The following is a 25,783-nucleotide window of genomic DNA, read 5'->3' on the forward strand; positions in this document are numbered from 1 at the left end:
TCAACATTATTTTTTGCATTGTAATAACTTTATTTAATACAATCATAATAATAACAATAATTATATTATTACGATTATATCACTTTGTAATCATAAAAATAAACATAAGTAATTCGATTATTTTATACTATGCTTACAATATGAGATCAATAATAACAAATCATTGAAAGAATAGTAATTCTATAGCTATTCATATGTCAAATTTATATATATATATATATATATATATATATATATATATATATATATATATATATATATATATATATATATATATATATATCGATAGAAATGGGGCGAGATTTCGTTATCTCACACTCGTCTCTATAAAAACAATTCATGCACATTTTTATACCCAAACCCAACGAGTATTAAACTTTTGTTTCAATCCTCATCTCCACCGAATAATATGTATATATTTGTACTCATACTCGTACTCGCTTTCTTAATATTTTAATATTAATTAATTAATATTTATAAAATAATAAAAAATTATGGTAAGTGAAATATAATATTATCAAATATGCAATATTAAGATGAAGTTGTTTCTTCAATATCAAATATTTATAATTATATATATTTTAAATTAGAATATCAAATAAAATTTTATGAGAACTAAAACATTTATTAAATTTTCAAATATTAGTGAAACCTAGTTGATAAAATTAAAAAAAAAATTAAAATTTAAAAGGAAATAAATATTCAAATTAAAATATATTTTTAAATGTTTGTTTACTTCAATTTTTTAAATTCTAATGAATCTCCTTTTAATACACTAATCAAAATTCTAATACATCCATCGATCAAAATCACGCAAAGAACAAAGATTAAACTAATAATAATAAAATTTTAACATACATCTTGTATCTTTTGAACTTCAATATATGTTAGATGGTAATAAAAAAAATTATGGCAATTACATTAAACTTTTATATTATAGTAAATAATATATATATATATATATATATATATATATATTGACAAAATTATAGTATGATAATAAGTTACAAAATAAAAAATAATTATATAAAATATATAAAAATAGTATTCTACATTATCAAAATAAATAACAAATAAAATATTAAACAATTATCAAATGTGTGGCTTAGAAACAATTTGAGAGACTATTGAATGAGATCGCACAAAAATATATATATATATATATATATATATATATATATATATATATATATATATATATATATATATATATATATATATATAATTAAGGGTATCATAAGATAAAAAATACCATAGAGATTTAAGAAAATTTTTTAAATATCAACATAGTCAATGATTGAAAAATAAGAAAAATTGTTTTAGGGAAACAAAATAGTTCTTCAAATGAAACAAAAATTAATAATAATATAGTAAAAAAAATAAATTATTTATATTATTTAGTAAATGAAAGGTTTGTGCTATTAAACATTTAAATTGAAAATGTTAAATATTCTCATGTGAAAGGAAAATATACAGTAAATTGAAATATTAAAAGAGAATAAAAATATTCAAATGTGAGACATAATATATATATATATATATATATATATATATATATATATATATATATATATAGATAAATAAGGTTACTTAATTGACTATGAATATTTTAATAATTTAATCGAAAAATGAGGACATGGCGGAGACCGATAGTATTGCGAGTATAGGTGTAACATCTCGGTAGGATATTACTTAAAATAAGTAATGAAATAACAATTTATATAATTAATACCTCATTTATTGTCCAACCAATTCCCAAAACGCGGGAAATTATGGCTTTAACCCTTAATAGCAAACTATTAATAGTCCAAGTGTCACAAAATTCATCTTTACAATTTAAAATCCAAATCCATGAAAATTGTATTCAAATTACATGGAAATTAAATAAAAGCAATTATAAAATCCCCTCATACTCTGAGTCCACTCTCCGCCACTATGCATCTCCTAGCTCACCTGAAACATCATCTGGTCCCGGATAATAAATTACCCGATCATCGCCACACACAAACAGATAGGGTGAGTTATCCACATAAACATAAATAACTATGAAATAATCTCCCAGTCATTCGTAATTATTTATTTGTTTACAAAAATACCCCCTTTCCCACACTCATAACCAATATGAGTTCATGCATGTACTTTAAATCTGGGATTTCATGTTCTTCCACGATCCTCCTCGCTCGTGGTCCAACCTACAAGCCTATCCCGCTTGTAGTCCTACTTCACGAACACTCACGTCCGTTCATCCGAACTCCTCGCTCGGACCCGGACACGTATACCTGCCTTTCCTACTATGAACTCCCTCGCTCATAGCATTCTCAAGTTGAGCATGAGATAAACTCTCTCGCTTACTCATCCCAACTAGAGTACCTCCGGTGAACTAATCTGTTCACATTTCGCATGCGGTCCACCCATCACGAACTCCTCGCTCGCGACTCAAACCAAGCATATCCTAAATTCTATGGACTTAGTCCTTCAAGCCCAAACACCACAAACACGAGCATATAATTCCTATACCCTAGGAAATAGCAACAAACCAGCTCAATAAAGCACACATAAACATAAAATTCCCAACATTCTTACTTAAGCCAGGGACCCTCACCCAAGCTAGTCCATCAGCCTCACTCAAGCTAACCTGCCTCGCTTGAGCGAGTGTGTAACAATGGCTGCACCACACCATCTTGCTTAGGCGAGCCCAGGCTCGCCTGAGCAAGTCATACATTCGCTCAAAACACACAAACCTCGCCTGAACAAGAATTCGACGCAAACTGCATCAGACCACAACAAGACCTCGCTTAGGCGAGCCACTCTCGCCTAAGCGAGAGTATCTGTCGCTCAAAAACCAAAACCCCTCGCCTGGACGAGAAGTCGCGCTTAACACGTACAAGTCTCATCACGACCTCGCTTAGGCGAGTCATTCTCGCCTAAGCGAGAGACCAAGTCGCTCAACCCTGACACTAATCGCCTGAGCGAATTGCGCAAGCCAAAAGCCAAGACGTGATTCTGCAACTTTCGCTTAAGTGAGATGGACTCCCTTGGGCGAAACTTGCAGAGTTTCATCTCTGTTCATGCACACAAATCACCAAAACCATGCCAATTTACAATGTACTCATTCTCATTCAATCTGTTTCATCAATCAAACCTTAAGCACAGACTTTAATCATGTTTGAATCCCCAAAACACAAAGTTTGGCCATAAACAACAACAACAATACCAAAACCCTCATCCAATTCATATAAAAACCCCAAAGAGCTTTATACACAACATCCAATCCACCAATTCTCAATCACAGTGCATATAATACCAATTCATACCACATAGAATCCAATTGAGAATAGAAAACTCGGAAACACATGCAAAATTCGTATAGACATAAATTCAGCACCCCTAACCTAGAATGAAATTGGGAAAAAGAAAGTTCCTTATTCACCAATACTTTGCTTCAGCCCTTCTTATATAAAAAAATATGAGGATTAATTCATGTTTATCAAGGTTTGAACCTGTGACCATACCAACGCCCATTCAATACCCAACCATCCAACCAACTCATCTTGAGTGATAGTTATCAAAATACTATGATTATACTCTCACTCACTAGGCATAAATATTTTATTAAAAAATAAGAATAATTAAAATAACACATAAAAGGCATACATAGGACTCAAACCCAAGTCTTTTCACATAAACCAAGTACTCTCAACCACTTAAGCTAATACTTTTCCACATCATACCAATTAACATTTAATGACATCAAAGTTCCCTACACCCGCATTTATTAATTAATCAATTATTTAATTAATTAATTTCCACGGGTCTTACAATAGGAACGGAGACGGGGCGAACATGTACATCCCTATACCCATCCCATACCCAATTGAAAAAGTCAAGAATTTTACATACCCATACCCAGTCAATGTGGAGATTCCCCGTCAAAACGAGGATGAGTTCAGGCAATACTCACAAGGACGAGTTTATTTTCCATCCTTATGTATATTTATTGAACACTTAGGTTGACTTGAAAAAAAAAACCACTTTTACTTAACCCGTCAAACTCAGGTTGGCCTAGGTTTAGATTATTTCGACTCAACTTGATCCTTATTGACTTGACCAAACCTGGTCTCAACCCAATTAGGCTTGAAGTTGGCTCATGTGGATTTAGTCTGAAGTGGACTTATGTCAGCCATAAGTAGACCTTAGATGACTCAACCATACCTACCTAAATCTAGGATTATTCAGCTTGACATGGATTTGAGCCTCCTCAACTTAACTTTGATATGACTCAACATTGCTTGACTTACTTCAATTCAACCTAGGTCCCATCGACTTTGGCTTTACTCAACTCAACTTGACTCTAGTCTGCCCCAATTTGGCTTGTCATGGGCTCACCTTAGGACAAACTAACCTAGGCCTAACTCGAAAACTTGCCATGGTTTTACTCCAGCCTAACTTAACTCAAGACCGACCTTACCAAGACTCACTTACATTTATCTAGCCCAGTTTAATTTAGGCTCACTCTAATCTATGTTGGGTCCGACTAAATCCAACTTAACATAAATTGGATATGACTTAACCTAACATAACTTGGGTCTAGCCTAGTCTAGCTTGACTTTAGCATGACCAATTCAACTTGTGTTAGGTTTAGCCTGACCAAATCTTTCTTTATTTGGTTCAACTGAACTCGATCGTAGATGAATTTTGCCCAGCTTGATTTGTCCTTATCTCACTTAGGAATGATAACACCTAATATTTTATAACTTGAACTTACTAAGCCTTGACTTGAATTTTAATTTTCAAAATTCAAAAAGTTTTCAATTCTATCTACAATCTAATTATCATAATTGAACTTAAAATTTTGAAATTTATTCATTAAAATAAAATTAAAGTAAATATAGCTATATAATTATGAACTTAATTTAAAGACTTATATATTTAGTGTGTTCTTAATATGCCAGATTTTGGTGAGTGTTTATCTTGAAATTGGTTGATCAACTTAGGTCGATCTTAGAAGATACATATTCAATTTTCAGTAAACTTGTCTCAATTTCTAAAAATCAAAAAAGTATTAAAGGAGTCCAAATTCAGAAAATGATTAATATACCCAAGTTGACGTTATTTTGATATAGAATCCAATCAATTTGAAACGATAAAAAAATGATGTTTACAAAGAAAATTAAACATGTCAAAAAAAACTCGAATTATTACTAAAAAATAAAAACGAGCTTAAAAACGTAAAATCAAACATTTAAAAAATACAATAAGTATAAAAAAATAAAACTACAAAATGAGTACAAAATATGTAGTAAGTTGTTTTTTTTTTTCAAAATTTTCTAGTATATATATATATATATATATATATATATATATATATATATATATATATATATATATATATATATATATATATATATATATATATATATATATATATATATATATATATATATATATATATATATGTAGATTTTAAGTATAGTTGTTAACTTGGCCCATGGTCTATGGGCTAACCCTAGCCCACCTTTGAATAAGTTTCTTTTTAGGGGGTCCTCAATTGCGGGGCAAAAAAAAGTATAAACCCTCGTAACCCCTCTCAAATGGGTTAAGGCTAGAGCTAAGATGGGTTTGACTCTATTACAAGATTTTAATTAACTTTTAAAAATAATACCTTCAGTTTAGATCATATTGAGTTTGGTTGTCTCGGACCGAAGGCTAAGATGGCCCCGCCTAGACCGAGGTCGAGACGAACCGTTTTGGACGAAAAATTGAGACGAACTCTCTCAAATTGAGGATTGAGAATGGTTGACTTAAACCAAAGGTCAAGATAGATTGAACTATGCTGAAGGTCGAGAACGATTGACTTAGATCGAAGATTAGGACAGGGTAGATAGAATTGAAGGTCTATACCAGTCGGCTTGGGCCGAAAGTCAAGACCGGCCAGCTTAGGTCGAAGGTCAAGACTGGTAGGCTCGAGCATAAGGACAAGATTGGTCAGTCTAGGTCGAAGGTCGATCCTGACTGGTTTGGCTGAAGGTCAAGATATGCCTATTCATATCAAAAATCGAGAAGAGTCGACGTAAACTGAAAGTCTAATAATTTATTTAATAAATGAATATTTTCTTATGTTTTAAAAGTACGTTCATAAGTTGTTTTTAACCCACAAGATTTTTATGGACATTTTGATCGAGTAAACTTTTTCAATAGAGTTTTTTTATCCTGTGAACTTTTTTGTCCTAACCCACTACAAGACCAAACATTGTGGAGTGGACAAATTGAGTGCTCTAATTTTAAGTACGTTGTTAAATACACATTATGACTTAAACGCTGAAGCTGCAAACGTGGAGTTATTTATGAAACATGAGAAAGAAGAACATGAAAACTACATTTCTACACACATCGATCGTTTGATAAGGTAAATAAATTAATTTAAAGTAGGAGCGTGTTTGGAATCGGAGTCAAAGTCTTTATTTGCGGGGCAATTTTTTCCATGATGGAAGAAGACAGTTCTGAAGTATAGCGTCTTGAGCAAGGAAATGATTAGTATAAATACATCCTCCCTTTTCACCAAAACCCAAACCTAACTCATTACTTTACCTTTTCATAAGGCAAAGATGAGTCTTCTCTCAGCCTTATTCTGCTGCTTCTACTCCAAGAAAGAAAATAGCTCTACGGTGGCAGTGAAAGCAGGTTCTTTATCTCTCAAACCCAAACAAGATTCTCAGAAATCTTCACCTCCCATTGTCGTTTCTCATTTCCCAGTTAACTCTCCACACTCACTCTTGTAGCTTCGTTTCAACCATCTCTCACAACTTGTGCTTTTTGCTTATTCAAGATCAAAGTTCTATATTCACAACATACCGTTCCTTGTAATTTTTCTTCTTACCCATATGCAACTTCAATTCCAGTTCTCTTTTTTTTTTTACATAATTTTAATTTATGATTTATAATTATGTGTAGTTTAATTTAACTTTTTATTAAAAATTTGATTAATAAATTTATAATACTGAGTGTAAAATTTATTTTAAAAATAATAATTTTAAAATTAAATTATATTTAAAATTTATTTCTTAATTTAATATATCTAACTAAAATTGTTATTTGTCAATCATACTGAACCACCCTTAATATCCATTTTTTCAATAAGTTCAATTAGAAAAACTAGGATGTTAATTTGATCCAGAAATATTATCTTTAATACTGTTAATAAAGATTTGAAACATAATGCATTTTTCTCGGTCTCACTTTGTCAAGTTAAAGCAACAAAGTACCGATGTTTTGAATTAGAAATTCGGTAAAGTTAGACCTAATTAAAAAATAAACGAGCAAGATTGGGTAAAAAGAAATTTAATAAATAAATTACGTAAAGTTGCAGATTTTATATAATATAAACCCAACCTATTGTGGTTCACTCTCTTAGTTGATTTCAGTGAGATAATAATAAGGAAAGAAGTTCCTTATGAAATAAAAATTTAATATATATTATTCATAAATTAATAACAATTGTATAATATAATTAATATTTATAAATAATATAATTTATTAATTAATATTAATCTATTATAATAATAAAAAATAACAATTTTATATAATAAAATTATATAAAATACAATCGTAAATATATATTTAACAAGGTATCTAACTGGTAGTCTAGGTAAATAAGAAATTCATAAATTTTTTATTTTATTATGCTGTTAATATATATCCAGAAGTTGCAAGCAAAAGAAAAATATTTACATAAATTCTTCTCTACTAAAAAACATGTGAGGATACATAAAAAAAATAGTAATCAACGTCACAGGTGACGTAGTGTAAGAATATTTAACTAAAATACTTCACGATCATAAATCTTAATCATAAATCTTATAAATTTAATATGCAATCATTGCTTCTTAAATCATATTTTGAAGTAAGGGCTTCACAATGATGGAAAAACTGGTAGCATATAAGTGTGCCATTTTTAACTACTCTTAATATTTATATAATTTTTAAGCCGTGGTTTGATCTATTTACTGGTTATATTTTCTGTTTTAAGTCTGATTCTGACCTACTTCAAAACTTAATATAACTTCAAAGTTTGTTAAGTAATTGTTTTATAGAAAAATGTATAAAAATGACGCAATAAATTTACCTAATCTATCAAAACTAAAAGATCAATAAATTTTGTTTGTTAGATAAATCATCATTTATTTTTTAACGACCAATAAGAAAGGAAATAGAAAATTGTAAGTGTTTAATTCATTTTACCTTTTTTTTTCTTTAAAATGAAAAAAATTGATTTAAAAATAACCGAGTTTTATTCTTATTGATAAGTTGAATGTGTTTGACGAAAAAAAATTACAAAATTAAATGTAAGACTAAACGAAAATGCTATAAATCTGAAATGTGAGAACAAAATTAAATGCTATAAATTCAAAATACGAGGAAAATGAATTAAATTCTAAATTTATTGTTCACTTTTTTATGCATTTATCAATCAATGATAAAAGAAAATTATGATAGACTTTACTCTAAAGATATTTATGTTGAGTTGATGAATATTGGACTTCATTTATAGGTTTAAATATTTTTTTTATTCATATTATCGTCGTATTTGTTTAATGTGATATTTATTTAGTTTTTAAAGTTTATATTGTGTAAATTTTGTTGAATTTGATTCTTTTTGAGAGTAAAGATTAACATCAGAGTGAAATATAAAAATAAAATACAGAGATTGAGAATTGAGAAGAGAAAAAGGTACCTTTGCAGCAGAGAATGCAAAAACCTACGACATAGAGTACTGAATTAGATAATCAATTCCTATAATAATTCTTCCATTTTTCTTTCTTTCATAAAATAACGTTCTATCTAAAAAAATTCAAAACAAAAATCTCATTCTCAATTTATTAAATTACTATTAACAATTTCAATGTTATACTAACATTAACCGTAAGGCCCAATTGTTTTTGCCCTTTTTATTTTAATGGCTACCCAATCTTATGTGTCTAAGGGGTTGGTCCAATTCGATTTCTGACCTAATGTGTCTCAAATCCTAATTTGTGCTCATTTTTCGTAAAAACAGATCCCTCACATCCCTTGAGATGTTGCTGCCACCTCTGCTAGGGTTCCAAAGTGTACCCAGTTTCACGTTCAGCTTGACCCCGTTTTGGCTCACATAAGTATTCCCAACCCACACTTTTCGATCTTTGGTCCTGTTTCCGTGAGTAGTGTTAGAGCTCTGGTATTAAATGCCCTCTGTTCATTTTTCCAGCTCCGTAATCTTCTCCTAGAGCTGTGGTGTTCCGTTGTTCGGTGTCGAGGCCTTAAAACTAGCTCATTCTAGGTAACGGAAGCTAGGGATCTTCGTTAAAGTATGTTTCTTGCATGTTTTGCCACTGTTTTATGCTTTGTACGAGTGTGGTGCCATTGCGAAATATTAAATGCATGCATGCTGCTGTTTGGGGAATGGTTGGATGGCTGTGCAAGGCGAATAGTGGCGAGACCCGACGTTCTCACCCAGGCGACCCGGCCTCACCCAGGCGAGACTTGCAGAGACATACCCAAACTCGCGCTCGAACTCTCGCTCAGGCGAAGAACTTTCGTTTGAGCGAGACACCATCTCGCTCAGGCGAGAGAGGCTCGCCTAAGCGAGAACGCGTGGGGGTTTGAGGTTTGTTGTTGTATATGTAGCTCAGGCGAGGAAGCCCTTTTTGGGCGAGGGACATGCTCGCCCAGGCGAGTAGCGGCTCGCTTAAGCGAGAATCCGCAAGTCTCACAAGGTTTCCCTGATGACAGTCTCGCCTAAGCGAGACCCCGTGGCTTAAGCGAGACTGGCACGATACTTCTCTCTGTACAGTTGCACCTTTCATGGTTTTGGGTCCTTAATTGTATATTTGGCTTGTTATGTTTTACCTTGGGTATGAACTGTATGAATTGGGTGACCTTGTATGAATAAGATGGAATCATGATTCATGAGTTTTAAATATGAGGTGAGCATGATGTTTATATGAGGTGATTCATGGAATTAAAATGATGGGTTTGGTATGGGTTTGACATGAGACATGAGGGAATGTGGATCCATGAATGTGGCATGGTGCTGATAGGAAATACACTCATACTACGTGATTTGTGAAGGATGAGTGGAATGGATTCAATAGGAAATACGAGTGAGGATGGATTGTGAAGGTTGACATGATATATATATATATATATATATATATATATATATATATATATATATATATATATATACACACACCCGTGCATGTTAAATAATACTAGTTTGATTTTGATTGGTCCGTGTCAGTGTGTAATTCCTTGAAGCCTCTAGGTGAGACTTTTAGGGTCACACTTTAGTAGTCGGGATGTAATTCCATGGCCCCTGTTAGTGGGTGTTCATGGTGGTGTCCCATCTATATGGTCTAGTAAGGATTCAAGGTAAGGTTGCATCCTGACGCTCTAAGGAGTCAGTTAGTCTCACTAAGAGCGAACTGATTCCTGTGGTGAGAGTAGCAGGAGGCCTGAAACTCATTAAGGGCTAACCTTGTGCGTGAGGGAATTGATTCATTGTAACACTTGTAACACATAGCTTGGGAGTGAGCAGCTCGGGGGTGAGCAGAGGTATCCACCACAAGTGCAAGCATCCGCTGAATCTGACCAGACTATATGTATCCGGATGAGTTGAGTCAAAGTCTAGTGTATTGTTTGAGAAGTCATAACATGTTTGGATGACATATGAAATGCTTGGTTTGTGTAATGGTATGTTACTATTTGATGAACTGTTTTACTCTAACTTACCCTATTTGTTTTGTCTGGTTGTCTTATTTGTGGCTCTTCTCTTTCGCGATGATCATCAATTTATTGATGGGAGCAGATGCGAGAGGTCCTCGCGGTCAACAAGGGACTAAGACTAAGTATTTGGGTTCTCTAATTAATCATCCAGGTTTTCAGGGGTTTCATGTTGGGCACATATGCTTGTGAATATAAAACTCAGATATAAGTACCACTATCCTTAAACAATGTATAAAAACACACATGACATGGGTCACGATGTCCCCACATTTTTAAACACTTTAGTCCATCCTTTTTTTTAAATGATGAAAAAAAAGTGGAAAGTTGGAAAGCAACACGTAGAGGGAAACCCTTGAGGGAGACTACATTCTTACAATTATTTCCAGACTTTGAAACTCATTCAGTGTAAGCAGTTTCTACAATGCAGAAGATGATGCAATTCAATCCAACAACAGATTATAGTTCACTATAACTGCTAATGATCTAAGCATTTTGGTGACACACCATCTTATCCACTCTGCCATAACTTTATCAGTAAGACTTAGGTTACATTTATAGCTACATAAAAAGAAGCCGCTCTTGCTGGACTGAACACGTATTGCTAGAGTGCAACAGTTCAATTAGCTTATTAAAATTCTCGTCCCATGTGTTGCCTTGTTACGTGAGACCACAACTTATGACAACAAACTATTTAATAGTCAACATGAAGGGGCAGGGGCAAAGGCAGAGCAAGGGCAAGGCTTTTTGTTTTCTTACAGCTACATAATACATGTTTAACCTTTTTACAGTTTTTCCAGGTCACAGGAGTTCAAGAAGAATAAAGAAGTAGCACCTTTCAGCTTCCCTAATATATTGGACTTCTCCTTTCATTACCTTTAGAATCTTCCTGCTCATGCTCAACACTAAACCTTTTTAACTCACTCACCATAGTTTTGTTTCCTAATTTCGCTACCCATTTTATTACTTCTAATTAAAACACAGAAACCAGTGCAAGAATAAGCCAAAACAAAATTCTTTAACACATTTGCAAAAAAGCATTTCAAATATTTACCTCTTACAAGTGCCTCAAGCTTGGAGCTACTGTGTTGGTCTTGGGAGAAACCAAGCTTGGGTTTCCAAAGTTCGTGTTGCAACTGGATCGGGTCTTGACAATTGATGATTTTGAATCCCAGGGATTCAACCTACAGAATTGAAATTAGGGATAATGTCCCTTCTCGGCATAATGTCCAAAAACGAAGCAGAGAGAAAGGTAAAACACACGGAATCAACATGGAATCAACTTTAAAACGCAATAACATGGAATCACCTAGGTTCAATCACGATAGATAACTTGTTCTTCGATTTAGTTCCAACTTCAACGATGACTTCAGATACGCGAGAAATTTTGAGGCAAACAAAAAATCTTTGAGGGCGCGCGAAAAATCTTGGACTCAGAGCACACTGGTTAGGGTTGCGCGAGAAGGTTTTCGTGTTTAGTGATGAAGATTCTCGATAAAGACTGGCGACTTCAGCCTACGCCATTAATCTGCAGCTCGAACCACACCATCCACGATCTACGCGATCTTTAGTTTAGGGCACGCGAAAATGTTGGGAAAAACTGTCTATAGAGATGTTTAGGGTTACGAGAGTTTAGTAAAGAAGTCATTTCTGTGCAGTTAAAAAAATATTTTAATGATATTTTGCTTTTTAAAATTTTATTTATGAGGATCAATAGGTAATATTAGTAGGTAAGAAATAAAATGTTTACTTGCTTACGTAAATACGATTACATACGGATAAAATCCTTCAAAACCTTTTCCCGCTTAAGTGTGCTAAATTTATATACGGACGTTACTTTCAGATCCTAGGCGCCAAAATAATACATGGATACAAACGGAAAAATCCGTATGTAAGTAAATAATTACCTACTGAAATATATCGGTAAGTAAATCGGTAGGTAAGTGACAAATTACATACGGATTATAATCCGTATGTAATTATCAGTAGATAACTAACGAATTTCTTGTAGTGTGCTTAGCCATTTGGGCTGGATTTTCTATTCTGGACTTTCTTTTAGGACTACGACTCATGTATTGGTTGTCCTTTAAACTTTCATTTTATTTCTGTTATATTTCCGTACCTGGTTTAGTATGACATCATTGTATACCTTGATTTATTGTAAGGTATTATGTAGAAACTCTAAGACTGTGCTACTATACTTTTTGGTGTGACGCTTCTTTTAATTATAATTATTAATTAAATGAGGTGTTACATTAACAAATTAGCAAATATATTATTATTAATTTAAAATATAATAAATTTATAATTGAGACGAAAAAAATTAATTTTATGAATTTTAGTTACCGCAAAATCAATATCTAAATGTAGATAATAGAGACAAAAAAAATTAAGTTTTTAATAATACGATAATTAAAAACTAAAAAGTTAGTTTTTAATTGTATTATTTTTGTTGACTAAAATTTATTTTCTAAAATAAATTAAAAATTGACTAAAAAACAATTTCTAATTACATCTTGAAAAGACACTAAAAATATTATTTTTAAATAAACAAATATTTTTTAATAATAACTAATTACTAAAAATATTGCATCTAGTGATACTTTTAATTTAATCACTAGAATGATTAATTATTATTAATTTTATATTTAATTAATTTCTTTCCTCGTAACATTTTATTAAAATCTACTATATAAATTTATTTATCTACGATAACTTTTTCAAAAAATCTTGCTATTACTGTAGAATATATATATATATATATATATATATATATATATATATATATATATATATATATATATATATATCAACATATTTAGTAAATGTAACTTAATAAAACTATTAAATCTTGTAGTGAATAATCTCTATTATTTGGACAATTCAAATATTTTTCCAAACCTAAACAACAACAACATCAATTTTTTCCTTTTCCTCTAAATTAATAAAGACCGACAAGAAGAAGATCCTTCTATAACATTGTCATATTGGTCATAAAATTATTATTTCCTTCCCTTTTTAATAAATGCTATTACAAATAAGAACCACCAACTAGTAATTAAACAAATACTCCATATGTAGTTCATCTTTATGAAAAATGAGAAATGTTAATCACTTATTTGGAATGTTTATAAAAAATAACATTTTGCTATAATGGGCTTATGTTGACCAACATGATAATGTTAAGTATTCATTGAAAGCTGTTAATGAACAATTTACTATATCTAATAAATCTCTTGCTAGTTTTAATGAAAGTTATAAATGAGCACTTTACTACATCTAATATATCTCTTTCTATAATTAAAGGGTATGTGTCGATGACTTATGCATAAAGAACATTATGATTCAAATGAAAGTTTTGAAGGTTATCAAGTCCTATTTTTTCTTGGCATGCCTAGTAATGATAACGGGTCGGGTCGGCTACGGATAATAGGATAATACCTACTCGTAATTTGATCTGCAAAAAAAGAAAAAATTCTTCTGTTATTCGTTCGTTTACCCGTTAGATACTTGTTTAAAAAATATTTGTGGATTTTTTAAAACTCATGGGTACCCGTGAATATTCGCATACTTGCAAATATTCAAAAAAATATATTTTTTATAAATTTTTTAAATAAAATAAAATAAAATTAAATTTTAATTTTAATTTTAATTAAATTTAACTTAATAAATTTATGATACCCGCACTCAACCCATTTATAATCAGATATTAAAATACCTGCAGATACTAACTACCTGCCGCCAATTTTATCTAAAGATATTCGCGAGCACAAATATTTTTGTCATTTCTAAAAATGCCATATGAAAGAGTAACATAAAGTTTATCATCAACAATAATATATAAAAAAAATAAAAGTTACCTTTATTCAGAGTGTTCCTTTACGCTCTTTCAATAACTTAAAAATCTTCAATAATTGAATCAGAGCTGAAGCTAGTTGCAATATCCCTTTCAATATAGATTATCATAGTGCTTGCTAAAAATTTAGCCTCCATCTTATTTCTCAACTTGTTCTTGATTATTTTCATTGCAGAAAAAGATCTTTCAGTTATAGATGTAGAAACTAGAAGAGTCATGATAAGACGGAGTAATCTATCTATCAAGTAGTAAACTTCAGACTTTTTTGTTGTTGACAAACATGTACATAACTCTTGCATTGTCGATAAATTCTTCAAATTTGAATCTTGACGAGCATCAATAATGAAATGTTGAAGTTAAAAATTCAAATTAATCTTCTCTTGCTCATTGAGATCCATGGGATAATATTTTTTCACAAGAGTGCAAATTTTATCAAGGTTTAATTATGCCTTTGGTCCCCATTTTGGAGTCAAAATCTCAAAATGGTACCCAAATTTTTAAAAGTCTCAAAATGGTCCCCTTTTTTGTTGAAACGTCTCACGTTTGCCCTTCCTGTTAACTCAAGGTTGACGCCGTTAGAGGGAGTGACACGTGTCAGTTCCTCGATTTTTTGAATTTTTTTTTATTTTTTTTTTGAATTTTTTTTAAAAAATCAAAAAATTACCACGTGTCAAGCTGTCATCGTGCCACGTGGCAGTGGCAGTGACACGTGTCAGTATTACGTCACGTGTCATTTTGTTAGTCTCAATTTGGTCCCTTTATTTTAATTTGTCTCAATTTAGTCCCAATTTTTGTAAAAATTAGCAATTTTGTCCCCCTTCAAATTGAAACAAAATTTAATTTTATATAAATGTTATACAAATATTTTTATTAAATTTGATATTTGTATTCAAATTGATATTTTTATTATATATTTTTAACATAGCTAAGTTTAGTTAAAATTATGTTTCACATTCAACTTTACTTAAAATTGTTTTAAAATTTTAAATTTATATGTGTTTTATTGTAACATGAACTAGGTAATTTATGAATTTTTTTCTATTAACAACTTTTAAACCATTTTAAATAAAGTTCAATGTAAAATATTAATTAAATGAACTTAATTTGGTTAAAAATATTTACTTGAAATATCAATTTTGATGGAAATATTTGTGTACATTTATACAGAAATTAAATTTGATTTTAATTTGGAGAGGGACAAAATTGCTCATTTTTACAAAAATTGGGACTAAATTGAGACAAATTAAAATAAAAGGACCAAATTGAGACTAAGAAAATGACATGTGGCGTAATATTGACACGTGTCACTGTCACTGCCACGTGGCACGATGACAGCTTAACACGTGGCAATTTTTTTTAATTTTTTTAAAAAAATTAAAAAAAAAATTAAAACAAAAAGAAATTCAAAAAAAATAATAATAAAAAATTCAAAAAATCGAGGAACTGACACGTGGCACTCCCTCTAACGGCGTCAACGTTGACTTAACGGTAAGGGCAAACGTGAGACGTTTCAACAAAAAAGGGAACCATTTTGAGACTTTTAAACTTTTTGGGTACCATTTTGAGATTTTGACTCCAAAATGGAGACCAAAGGCATAATTAAACCTTTTATCAATATTAAAAGCTTTATAAGCATCCTTAGGATCTAAAGCAGAGCTTAGAATTAATAACTCCATTGCTTGGTCATTAAATCTACAATTTAACTCTTGTAATTGCTTATCAATGGTAACAAATAATATTTCAACTTTGAAATAATGCTCCACTATAATATGATCCTTTTGGTGACGAGAGCGTCTTTGCCTTGCTACATAAGAAGCCCCAAAATTAGGCACCTCAATATCATGTTTTTCACAAAAAAAGAAGTCACATTTTTTAATAACTTATCCCAACCATTTTCTTTCAAGTTTTGAATAAGTCCTTTTGTAGAACAAACTAGACGCATAACATTAACTATATCCTGAGATTGTTGTTGTAATGCTTGACAAAGAACATCTGTTATCCCCATAATTTCTCTCACCAAATACAATATCAGTATAAACTCAAATGAGGTCAAACTTTTATAAGCATTATCAGCATCACCACGTTGTGAATAAGTAGATTCATCATCAGTAATTTTTTCTAAAACTAAACAAGTTGCATCATACATATTGATCAAGCTACAAATAGAAGAGAAATGGGAGCTCCAACGGGTATCCCCAACTCGTTTTAAAGTACCAATTTGATTTGCCCCTTTACCCTTTTCAAGCTCATCAATTTCTAACAAATATGCAATTTCATCTAACTTGGCAGCCTGTAACTCATCATGACATTTACTAGAAGAGCAAACAATATTGACAATAAAGGTCAATTTTGAAAAGAACTGGTGAATTGGAATAACTTCTCTTGATGCAGCAACCAAGGCAAGTTGTAACCGATGAGCAAAACAATGAACATAATATGCACAAGGACAATCAGTCAAAAATAATGCTTGTAATCCATTCCATTATCCTCTCATATTGCTAGCACCATCATACCCTTGACCACGGATATTAGAAACATTAAGATTATGTCGCGATAGTACAACACACAATTCATTCTTCAAAGTTATTGCTGCAGTGTCTTTAACATGCACAATATCAAAAAATCGCTCTTGAATAAAACCATTTTTATCAACGAATCTCAAAACAAGATCCATTTGCTCTTTTTTTGATTCATCACGAGCTTCATCGACAACTATACAAAACTTGGAATCCCCAATTTCCTCACGAATATGATTTTTCACTTTACTAGAAAGAATATTCAATAACTCCTTTTGAATTTTAGGTGAAGTATATTTGGAATTGAATGGAGCATTTTCCAACACAACTTTTGCAACTTCATCATTGTATGATGCTATGAGTTTTATCATCTCAAGAAAATTACCTTGGTTCCTCGATTCAGTACTTTCATCATGACCTCTAAAAGCACAAGCTTGAAGTGATAAAAAACGAACTGTGTCAATTGAAGTCTTGAGACGTAACCGATTCTTCATAATTTGATCTAAGCTTTGCACTTCCAAAACATTCCTAATGTGACAATTTTGATTTAACAAGTCTTGACAAGCAGACACTGCAATATTGTGTGGTGAACAAGGATCCTTCACAATGTGTTTAAGGAAAGCACAATTTTTTCCATTATTAACTTTCCTCCAATTTTTAAAACCTATAAAATAACATTCAAAAAGTTAAAACATGTTGATGACAATAAACTTATTGCCAATTAGAATTCAATGAAAATAAACTCAATTACCTGTAACAATGAAAACATCTGAGTCAGGTCATCCACTTGGTTTTTTACTAAAAAGATAGCACAGTAAGCAATATGCAACATCTTTTAATGGCGAATACTCTAACCATGAAGGAAATAAGCTAAACCATGTGTATTGAAATCTTCTTGGATGATCATCTTTACCAGACAATGGATAATTTTCTAGATGCATTTGATATGGACCCCATTTTAGATAAACCCTTCGTACCTTATCAATTTGATTTGGTGGGTATTGCCAAATTTGAAGACGCTTTCTCGGATCATGTTCTAAAGTATTTTCAAATTCATTATATGTAACTTTAGAAACCTTAGAGAGTTGTTTTTCGTTTTCTTCAATATTTGGATTCTCATGAAGTTTCTCAATTTTAGATGACGTAGATGCATTTTTTTCATCTTCATCACAAGCCTTCCTCTTGAAAAAAGAATCAATTCTTTACTCTTTATCATAATTTTTCTAATATAAAATTTTCACCTCTCACCTATTTACAAAAAGATAAAATTATGAATATCCCAAATTAAATCTTAAAAGCAAGACTCAATATTTTAAGAAAACTAATAACTTCTAAATGATTAGCTTCCCTTACCTTAGAGTAGATTCCTAATCTTGTTCTTCCCTTACACAACTTCAAAGCCTAAAATAGCTCTATCTACACAAAGAAGAGTTTGATCAACAATTAAAACATGATTTTATGATCTCTAACAGATAGAGATATGTAGGGATGTCAAAACGGGTCAGCTCGACCTGTTTTGACCCGACCCGTTACTGACCCGTTAAAATCGGGCCGGGCCGGGCCAACCCGTAAAAAGAAAATTGGTTGAAAACTAGAACCCGTCCCGCAACTGTCCGGGTTGACTAACTTGTTTCTCTATGAGTTTGAATGTGCATCACAACCAAATAGAATACTAGAAACTTCAATCTTGAGAATGAAAAACCCCAATTTTAAAAGAGAAACCATATCGGAAACTAAATCGTAATACAAAAATACCACAGATAAATTATAAACCCCATCTCAAAAGGGAAAAATTATCACAAAGAAACCCAATTCAGAAACCCTAATCCTAGCAACAGTGCAAATAAAAGGAGATTAGGGCAAATAAAGGGAGATGAGTTCAAAGCAACAGAAGAAGATGATGAACGACAATTGTTGGTGGTGGGGCGCCTACTTCCTCTGCGTGAGATCTGCCATTGTGGATGAGAACAACAGTGGTCTCGTTCTCTCTCTAGTCTCGCATCTCGTCGCTCTCATCGCTTTGGTCTCTCTCCCTCTGGACCTGTGCCTCCTCGCTTTGTACGTCAAAGAAACAACGTTTGTGATGAGAGCAGAGTGAAGGGAACGCTTGAACTTCGAAGGGAAAGGAGGGTAGTAGAGAGGCTTCGATTAGGGTTCAGGAGGCTTTTGCGAGGTTGCTGAAATGTGATGGTGATTGGGGTTTAATTTGGGGATTATTTTGGACAACGACAAAGTGAAAGGGATAAGGGTTTCAATTTCAAAGTGAGAGGAGAGAAGGGTTTCCTTGTGTAGAGGTGTGGCATGGCAACGTGATTGAAGGCAAAGTGAAAGAAGGGAGAGGGTTTTAATTTCAAAATGAGAGGAGATAAATGTTTCTTGTGCAGAGTGTGGCAACGTGAATGAAGGAAGGAATAAGAAAAATCAAATAAAACAGGTTAATGGGTTAGGGGCGGGTTGGCCCGCGTTTGAACCCGATGGGTTAAGGGTTAAGCAGGCCGGGTTTAAACGGGTTAACGGGTTAAAAAACATAACCCAACCCGATTTTTTATAGCGGGTTAACGGGCCGACCCGTCGGGTCGGACCCGTTTTGACACTCCTAGAGATATGCTTAGAGCGTAGAAAAGCCACATACAAAAGATAAACATATTGCTTCAAAAATAAAAAGGAAAATATGAACTTACTCAAAAGAAGAAATTGTTCAGTCCAAAATGTTCCTTAACTCTTTAATTTTGTCGTAGTGCAATTTGATTTTGAAAATAATAAAGAATTGATGGTGAAAATTGAGATGAAAATAAAATGGAAGAAAAAGATGAAGGCACGGAAAAGAGAAATCAAATAAAAGAGTATAAAAAATTATAATAGAGAAAAAAAATGTGATTTTTAAATTTTAAAAATGATTTTTCAAACTAAATTAATATAAATAAGGTAATAATATATAAATAAAGTAATAATATATAAATAAAATAATAATATATAAATAAAGTAGTAACATATAAATATTTTTTTAAAATATATAGAAAATAAAATAAAATAAAAATTAATTAATATAAATAACGTAATAATTTATAAATATATAGAAAATAAAATTAAAAAAATGATTGGGTGTCTCTTCATACTTCCTCCGCCATTGTCTCAAACATTTCAATCCACTCGTCTCACTATAGTCTTAAGGATCACCATTGATTACATCATGTGTTTATGCTTTATAGCCTAAATGTATATTTTAAAAATCATTCCTTTTTAAAATATTATTTAAAAAAATTAAACATGATAATTACATTTTCTCATATATTTTAAATAAAATAATTTTTTTTCTTCTAGAAACTAACTTTCATTAAAGTATTTATAAGAATTTATGAATATGAAACTATGATTTTATATCTCAATAGAAAATCCAATAAACCGTCTCTTCCAAAATAAAAATTTATAAGAATTTTTCAGAAATAAATTGTTCTCATTTTATAAAATGTAAAACTATGATATTTTTAATTTATATTCAAATAATAAAATTATAATTTTATGACTATATAATTTTGAATTAAAATAATAAAATTATAAACATAAAAAATTATACAATTATAAAATCATAAATTATAAAATCATAAATTATAAAATTACATATTATAAAATTTTAAAATAATAAAACCACATAATAATATAATAATGATATAATGACAAGTCAACACAACAATACAACATAATAATAATCATTTTAATTTTTTGTCAGTTTTGGATCGGTCACATTACCCAATAAACTCAATAAGAGATTAAATTAAAAGGAAAAATTAATGAATACTTAATAAATTATAACAATTTATCAAGGATTCAATTGAATAATTTTAATTTATTAGAAATTTAAAATATAATTAGGTAATTATTTTAAATCTTAAATATTTAAAATATGAAATTAATTAAACAAATAAATATCGGAAAAATTTTGATTTAATAATAAAAGTTGAAAAAGTTAAAAAGGAATGAGATAGTTCTAGGTTCAACACTTTAAATCTCTAAGAAGACAATAATATTTATTGGTTTCATTATAAATAAATTTTAATAAATTTGTCATCTAAAGAGATGTTTTAATCAGTGAAAATTTTATTTCTAATAACTTTTTTTATTCTTAATATTAAGTTTTAATTTCTTTTAAATGAAATTAAATATTATTAACTTAAATTTATTTTATTTTATTTAGGTTCGAAAATGGAGAAATGATAATTTAGTAATTGTAATTAACAAATCCACAGACCTGATCTCCAAATCCTCCAAATTCTGCTATCTAATTCATGAGATAGAAGAGAACAAAGAAAAGGGAAAAGCACACAGAGTCACAGAGGCGTGTCCCTCCCACAAGCCCAAAGGCAAACAACACACGCCGTCTCCTCAATCTCCCCAAAGTCCATTCCACTTGCCACTCTCCAATTCCAACACAAACACTCACTACCTCTGTTTAAAATATATAGAACAAATTCCAAGCCTTTAAGGTACTTCGTCTTTTGTCTCACACCACCCACATGGCTCTTCTTCACAAGCTCGCACCTTTTTCCTCTCTCCACTCACCCTTCACCGGAAAGCCCCATTTTTCTCCTCCCCGCCGCCACCTCGTTTCCTTCTCCGCCTCACCCTTCACGGAGAAGCACTCCCTAGAGAGGTACCAGAGGGATCAATGGGTGTACGAGGATAATCAGACGATGTCGCTTCCTCCCCCTTGCGACTCGGGATCCGTGAGGGAGGAAGATATAGCCCTGCAGCTGCCGGAGCTGAAGAAGCTGCTGGAGGTGCTGAGGGAGAAGAGGGAGAGTGAGGGGAAGTGCAGTGGAGGAGAGTGTGTGCCAGGGAATGTGTTCTTGGTGGGGACCGGACCTGGGGACCCTGAGCTTCTCACTCTCAAGGCTGTGAGAGTAATTAAGAGTGCTGATTTGTTGCTGTATGACAGGTTGGTGTCCAATGATGTGCTGGATTTGGTTGCCCCTCAGGCCAAGCTTCTCTATGTGGGAAAAACTGCTGGATACCATAGTAGAACACAGGTAAAGATGTTGTCTTTTTATTTTCTTCTGTGATTAGGTTGTTGCTAGGTTTTTAAATTGAGGTTTTGTTGCCATTCTTTATATTGTGGGTAATTGTGAATAAACGTGGTTTTTGCAGCCGCAATTGCGGTCGTGGTTTTGTCATTCTTGATATTGCAGAAAATTATGGATGAATGTGGTTGTTGTGGCTGCAATTGCGGTCAACAGTACTTAAAAACCATGAAGTTGAGGCCAAAGTTACTGATAAATTTTCTTATTGTGGTCGTGATCTAGTCACAATGATCTTCTTAGTCCTTGATAGTGTGGAAAATTACGTTAATTGTGTCTTTTGTCGCTGCAATTCTAGTCAGGACTGTTTATTGTAACCTTGAATTGTGGGGTTTTCTTGGAATTTATGATTCGCTGATGCTGGAGTCAAAAAGTTGTGTTTGTGTCAACTTCTGAATATCCTTTGGAGGTGTGATTTTTGATGTAAGTTGTAGAGATATTTCGAGTCATAGATGTTGATAAAATGGATTTTTTTGTGTGGTTGATTTGTGGCAGGAGGAAATACATGAGCTTCTTTTGAATTTTGCAGAAGCTGGGGCAACTGTTGTGAGACTTAAAGGGGGTGATCCATTGGTAAGTTTTTGTTTGAGATTGTTTTAGTGGATTGTATTAGTAAAGCAAGTTACTGTTTTAGTTTGTCATGGTCTATGTGATGAATGTAGATGTCTTATAATGATTGTTGTTGGGTACTTGTAGGTGTTTGGGAGGGGTGGAGAGGAAATGGACTTTTTGCAACAGCAAGGTATCCAAGTCAAAGTTATTCCAGGTATGACTCATGAATGTAATGATTCAATAGGCACCAACATTGTTCTTCTATGTAATGATTTCTATAAGAAAAGGCAGCAACAGTGGTGATTATTGTAATTACTTATTTCTCATTTCTTGCAGGTATAACTGCTGCATCTGGAATAGCTGCAGAGTTGGGAATACCATTAACTCACCGAGGCATTGCAAATAGTGTGAGATTTCTCACAGGGCATTCAAGAAAAGGAGGATCTGATCCTCTCTTTGTTTCAGAAAATGCTGCTGATTCTGATTCTACCTTGGTGGTTTATATGGGCTTGTCGACCTTCCCTTCACTTGCACACAAGTTAATGCTTCATGGTCTGTCCCCTCAGACCCCGGCTGCAGCCATTGAGAGAGGGACAACACTTCAGCAGCGCACAGTAAGCACAATCTTATCTTCCTTTCATCATAGTTGTTCTCTTCCTGTCACATTGATTAGGTTTCTGATTAGTAGACTCTTTTCTGATTACTAATCTTATTGTTGATGCCTTTGTTGTTAATCTTAACAAATTAATTGAGGTAAAAGATGGTCGGTCATCTTAGAAGGTTGAACATGTAGTGTGGGAAGGAAGTGTATGGTGTGAGTGAAGACTTTATGATTTTTTCTAATGGTAACAGTGAGCAGAGAGAAAAATTACTTTGTAGTTGTGAATGGTTGTTAACATGAAAGTGATGATTCACAATGATGCAGGTGTTTGCTGAACTAAAAGACCTTTCTGAGAAAATAACATCTGCTCAGCTGGTGTCACCAACACTGATTATAGTAGGAAAAGTTGTTGAACTATCCCCATTTTGGCCAGCTTCTACAAAAGAAGAATCATGTTTAATGCAGACATGAGGGATGATGTTGTTGAGAAATATTACTGTGATGTGAAGCTTGGTGGAAATGAAGGGTTACCTTGTTGAGGGTTGATTTAGCATGAGCTTGCACATAAAAAGGGGTGATGATGATTTTGATTGAGATCTATGGAGGATGCCTGGGAAAGAAGGTAAATAAAGCTATCTGATGTTTATGGAAATGCAGAACTTCTGCCACACAGTCTTGGGGGTATCAATTGGATTGATTGGCTTTGGCAGGAACTGTTTCAGAACCAATTTTGATTTTTTCATGTTCAAGATTGGGAATAAAACAAAATGATACACAGATTCACTCTCACTTTTATGAAGAAACACACTGATTCCCATAGCTGCTGTTATCTTGATCAGTGATAACTTGGTCATTGGAGGAAAATTTGTGTTATAGCCTTAGCTTTTTAGAATCTTTCTTTCAAGAAGAAATGTGGAGATGGGTTTCATCAAGTGCTAATGTTGCTGTTATTCAGAACCATTGATTGTATTTTTCATTCATTGTTCTTGTCTGTTGATGTTAAAGATACTGACTTCATCATGTGACCTTGATGGTTGTAAGAATTCAGTTTTGGTTTACTGAATTCAAAATCATATACCTGGTGGTATTCCTGTAACCAAAAGATAAGGTTTTATTTTGAGTTTTTGAACAACCTTGTAAATTATTCACTGAATTATTTCTTCTATGGGATTTCTAAATTAAAAAATCCCAAGTACTTCACATCATGAGCATAACAAAGGAAGAATATGTTTCGTTTTTGTCCCAATGTAAAATAATCGATCAATGAATACCTCTTGAATTTACTTTTGCCTTCATTTGTAAATATTTATTTCCAACGTGAGGATTTGATATAATTGTTTTTCACACTCTCCTATCTTCTACTCAATTCTTTTGCACTGCATTGCTAAGTCCTTTGCTAGTTTTAGTTCAATCTTTCTTTTTTCAAGTCTTTTTACCCGTTGTGTTTTAGTATTGTATATATATTTCCTTCTTCCTTTTTCAAAATAATATAACATTCATCTTTTCTTCTTTCTTCTTCTACTTTTATCTTTCTAACTCCATGTCATTGTGTTACACTCACTACAAAATTTCACTCATGAATATGAGCGTTTTTTTTCCTCTTTTGGCCTTGTTCTCAAATTTGTTGACACCCCTGGTCGTGAAGAGAATTATTTCCCAGAATAGACCTCTTTAAGAAATTGAATAATTTTACAAAATTGTTTTTTGAAATGTATATTTATTTATTAAAAATGATTTATTATAAATTTAAAATTTTGATAGTGTGGTGTAAATTTAAAATTGGTAAATATATTTAATCTAAAATTTAAAAATCAGTTAGGAGTAAAACATTAGAAGAATAAAAATAATTAAATACAAATACAATAAATCTTGAAAAGCATCTCTTTAGATTTAAATATTTAAATACAATAAAGATAATCAAATTTATTTCAAATACTTTTTGCCAAAAATCACAACTAATCATATTACTAAATTAACATTTCATTTTGGGACAAAAAGATTAATTACTTTATAAAAATTAACATTTCATTCTTAAATTAATATAACACGAAAAGTATTCAAACTTAACCTTAAAACAAATATTTATCTACAATTATCACTATTTTTATAATTACAAAATTTTTCTTAACTTAAAGACTCACATGGTAAAATAAAATAAAATATATTATTAAATCACTCAAAGCATAAAAAGCATCAAAATATAATTTTAAAAGTATTTAAATATAAAATTATACACAAAAAATAATTTAAATATAATATATTATAGGCAAAACATAAGATATAATTAAATAAAATTTTGGAAAGTTAGTATTGAATTTAAATTATAGACAATGGTTATTTACACAAAAATAGTAATATATTAAAATATTATAAAACTAAGGTAGGTTTATTAGGTTAAAAATTATAAAACACCAAATAAAAAAGTTAG

At 31.6% G+C, this 25,783-nt stretch overlaps 1 protein-coding gene, 1 long non-coding RNA gene and 2 pseudogenes across 3 annotated transcripts; 1 reads left to right on the top strand and 3 right to left on the bottom strand.

The window, feature by feature from the left end:
- Window positions 1-1,736: 1,736 nt before the first annotated feature.
- Window positions 1,737-12,378, bottom strand: LOC114188920 (uncharacterized). Its single transcript, XR_003605469.2, has 4 exons — window positions 12,068-12,378; window positions 11,813-11,942; window positions 8,732-8,755; window positions 1,737-1,965 (listed from the first exon to the last, which is right to left on the bottom strand). It is a non-coding gene; the product is annotated as an uncharacterized LOC114188920 (long non-coding RNA).
- Window positions 12,379-14,655: 2,277 nt separating this feature from the next.
- Window positions 14,656-16,760, bottom strand: LOC146888658 (uncharacterized; annotated as a pseudogene).
- Window positions 16,640-18,332, bottom strand: LOC114175924 (uncharacterized; annotated as a pseudogene). The gene is made up of 2 exons (XR_014984147.1): window positions 17,882-18,332; window positions 16,640-17,794 (listed from the first exon to the last, which is right to left on the bottom strand). The product of XR_014984147.1 is annotated as an uncharacterized LOC114175924 (transcript).
- Window positions 18,333-21,497: 3,165 nt separating this feature from the next.
- UPM1 (urophorphyrin methylase 1) lies at window positions 21,498-24,487 on the top strand. Its single transcript, XM_028082668.2, has 5 exons — window positions 21,498-22,154; window positions 22,698-22,775; window positions 22,899-22,968; window positions 23,091-23,368; window positions 23,680-24,487. The coding sequence occupies exons 1-5, from the start codon at window positions 21,642-21,644 to the stop codon at window positions 23,824-23,826; spliced, it is 1,086 nt and encodes a 361-aa protein (XP_027938469.2). The 5' UTR covers window positions 21,498-21,641; the 3' UTR covers window positions 23,827-24,487.
- The last annotated feature ends 1,296 nt before the right edge of the window (window positions 24,488-25,783 follow it).

Source organism: Vigna unguiculata, chromosome 1 (assembly GCF_037176805.1).
Source record: "Vigna unguiculata cultivar grain cowpea cultivar isolate G323 ecotype 2 chromosome 1, ASM3717680v1, whole genome shotgun sequence".
NCBI classification, from domain to species: Eukaryota; Viridiplantae; Streptophyta; class Magnoliopsida; order Fabales; family Fabaceae; genus Vigna; species Vigna unguiculata.